Source organism: Apis dorsata, unplaced genomic scaffold (assembly GCF_000469605.1).
Source record: "Apis dorsata unplaced genomic scaffold, Apis dorsata 1.3 scaffold_117, whole genome shotgun sequence".
In the NCBI taxonomy this organism is placed as follows: Eukaryota; Metazoa; Arthropoda; class Insecta; order Hymenoptera; family Apidae; genus Apis; species Apis dorsata.
The window spans coordinates 745,553-748,567 of NW_006263411.1; the positions used below are offsets into that span (position 1 = coordinate 745,553).

A 3,015-nucleotide genomic window follows, 5' to 3' on the forward strand; every position below is an offset into this window, starting at 1 on the left:
ATAGCGAAGCCCGTCCCGACGATTATCCGAATTAATTCGGAAATGTCCCCTTAATGACCGACCCGGCAATATTTTTATTCCCGGGCGGAGTTCACCGGTGACTGCGTGCCGTGTATTAAGTATGATGGCTTGGCTAATTGATTTTAAGGGGAATAACTCTTTGCTCGCGGCCGTTCACGGCAAACGTGTAAATGTTTTTTTGAATTATGAAATTGTCCTTGCATTTTTGTAAAATATAGGATAATAATTCGTCAGATTATTATAACGAAGTAAATTATCTATTGTATATTTCGTTGAAGTAAAAAGTAGATTCGAGAGTATGTATTTTTTTAAGTAATGTGAGCATGAAAATATTCCAAACGGGGTTATTATTTTCTTCCATTATTCATTTATAAAATAAATTTGTTTCATCTTCTATTTTAAATTATTATCAAATGTATTGACGAAATTCATAATTTTCAGGTGTCCCTGTGCGACGACTACAGTCTACCGGTCGATTTTGTTAATAAAAGACGTCCTGCAAGTGCCGCGGCTGCAACTTCTACGGTCCAGTGGGCGCTTCCAAGTCCTACCGTAGAGAACGTGAGTATTATTATAAATTTCAAAATAAATATTTGAGATTAAAATCACCTTATCAATATTTTTCGTGAGAATTTCGCGATCGCGAGGAACGAATTTCGTTTTCCAAACATAATGCGAATATGGTACAATTAAAATATAATTATAAAATGGAAATTTTACCACTTGCTACGTACCGTTTACAACCATGTATTGGTTCAGGTATTCAATCAGATTTTATTCGAATTCTCTCGATTCAATAAACGTGCATTGTTCGTTAATCGTATCACCCGTATCATATTTCGTTTATCGTCGCTTGTTTTTCATCGATAAAGGATATCAATATTTGTACGCTCGTTTCAAATCGGAAAGATACGAGATATTTCTATCAAATGAAAAAATATACACAAGGATTTCGAGCAACGAAATATTATTTACCGTCTCGTATACCGTTAATTTTATATCTCACTCTTTCGTGCCAATAATATTCAATAATGACTTTGATCATGATTTATAAATATCTTTCTAAACAAAATAATCAATTGTTTAAAATTTCGATCAAATCACTCAATCACGGCTTCCTCCCTTTGAGCACAAAATTGATACGAATATATAGTTATAATCAACAAACGAGAATCTTATCTTATCAAAGATAAGCTGCAAGAGAATCTTTAAAAAAACTCTGATTCTCCAAATCTCGTTAATATATATTCGTCAATCTTAATGATAAAAAAAAAAGAATCTGAAATTTTTCAATAATCGAGTATTTAAATTAATTCAACTCTCAATGAAAATCCACTTCATCATCGATTCGAAGCGTCGTCTTCAGCATCGATCCACTCGTAGGATAACGCTCTACGAATAACCAACAGTATTGATATTTTCTCGTCGCCGGCGGTCGAAGAATCGGTTGAAGGGAGAAATATAATTACGATGGTGACAAAATACCCGCTGGGCACGATGGAGGGTGGACTGGCAGCGTGCAAAAGGGGTGGAAGAAGGTCGAACGAACGAACGGAAGGACGAAGGGAATCGTGCGAGCAGGGTGAAAAGAGAGATGGAGGTGACTTCCGGCGGTGCTTATAATTGTTCCACCACTCAGCTTCTGGTGCTCAGGATTGCCCGGAGCGGAGCGCCTAAATGTTTCTCTGCAGTCGAAATACCGCTTACCTTGACTGTGCTCCCCGGTGTCCTCGAAAGGACGTCGCGTTTACCGCGTTTACCGACGCCATCCTGCACGTGACACGGAATCTCGGCTCGCTTTGTCGCGGAAACCAGGTTCCCACGTTGAATATTGGATCCGGTGCGAGTAAAATTGTTGATGCGGAGATCCTTGGAATATTTTCCGATTAAATGGAATTTGAGTATCTGAGGAAACAGTTTTACGATTAATTTTAATGAATATTCGTTTTTTCTTTTTTTGATTACGTGGAATTTAAGATGTATTTAATATTATTTTGTTATTGGTTATTTATAATAACAATGAATTCGAAATGAATTTTTGTTTTATGAATTAATGAGAATTGACAGAACTGTCGTCCCAAAAGAGCACGATAAAAATTCTTAACAAATTAAATTATGCTCTTTCTCGAGCAATATTGCAAAAAAATTATCATATAATTTTTACTATCTACTCATCACTATAATACACGAAAGAAAAACCACATGATATAATAATAACGTGATATAAAAAAATAAAATGGAATAAAAATCAAGAATTAGAATTCGAACCAAACAATTCATCTGCACCCTGCAGTCATCAACAAATTGCAAGCATCATTCGCTAGGCGACAAAAAGTTATTGTCACGAGTAAAGAAGAAGAGTCGTAAAGAAGAGGGAGATCGAAAACGGAGAGGAGACAAAGAGATGGGGACACCTGGTCGCGACGAGAAGAAGAAAAGTTTTCCTTCGTTGTGTCGCCACGGTGGGCGTCCCTCGAAAACGAAAGTGCTCGTCGCAACTGTGGTGTCAAAGGGGGGAGGGGGTGGTTCGTGGAGGGTGGAGGTGGAGGGCGACAAAGAGAGGAAACCGGGTGCCACTTGATTCAAGAGGGTGAATCGTTACGACTCTCCCGCTCCTCTCGTAAGCCCTACTTAATACTTTAGCGCTTTATTTTATGCGTGAGGTCGGGCTGTAGGTCGCATTTATCACTTTAACAAAGAGCCCTGCCGCGCGAGGAAAGTTCGAGCCGACGCCTCCTTGTTTCCTAGCGATGGAAATTTCGCGGTCGCGTGGTGGCGAAAGTGAAACGGGGATTTATGGTTTCCTAAACACTCTATCTTTCAGAGGTTTCAGAGGATGTTTAACCGGTGGATGAAGAGTGATCTTGCCACGGTCGATGCTTTGGATTTGAGAAGAGAGAAATTTTTAAATTTGATTCTTTTAATATCTATTGCTTGAGAGAGAAAGAGAGAGAGAAAGAAGAATCTTTTTTATTTGATTATTTTTTTTTTTTT

At 38.1% G+C, this 3,015-nt stretch overlaps 1 protein-coding gene across 1 annotated transcript in view; it reads left to right on the forward strand.

Annotated features, from left to right (window-relative positions):
• The window catches only part of LOC102679691, a 136,852-nt gene that overhangs the window by 86,295 nt on the left and 47,542 nt on the right, over positions 1 to 3,015 (forward strand). Inside the window, exon 3 of the mRNA XM_031508985.1 lies at positions 463 to 582. Coding sequence (XP_031364845.1) covers positions 463 to 582 — 120 coding nt within the window. The remainder of the gene's footprint in view (positions 1 to 462; positions 583 to 3,015) is intronic.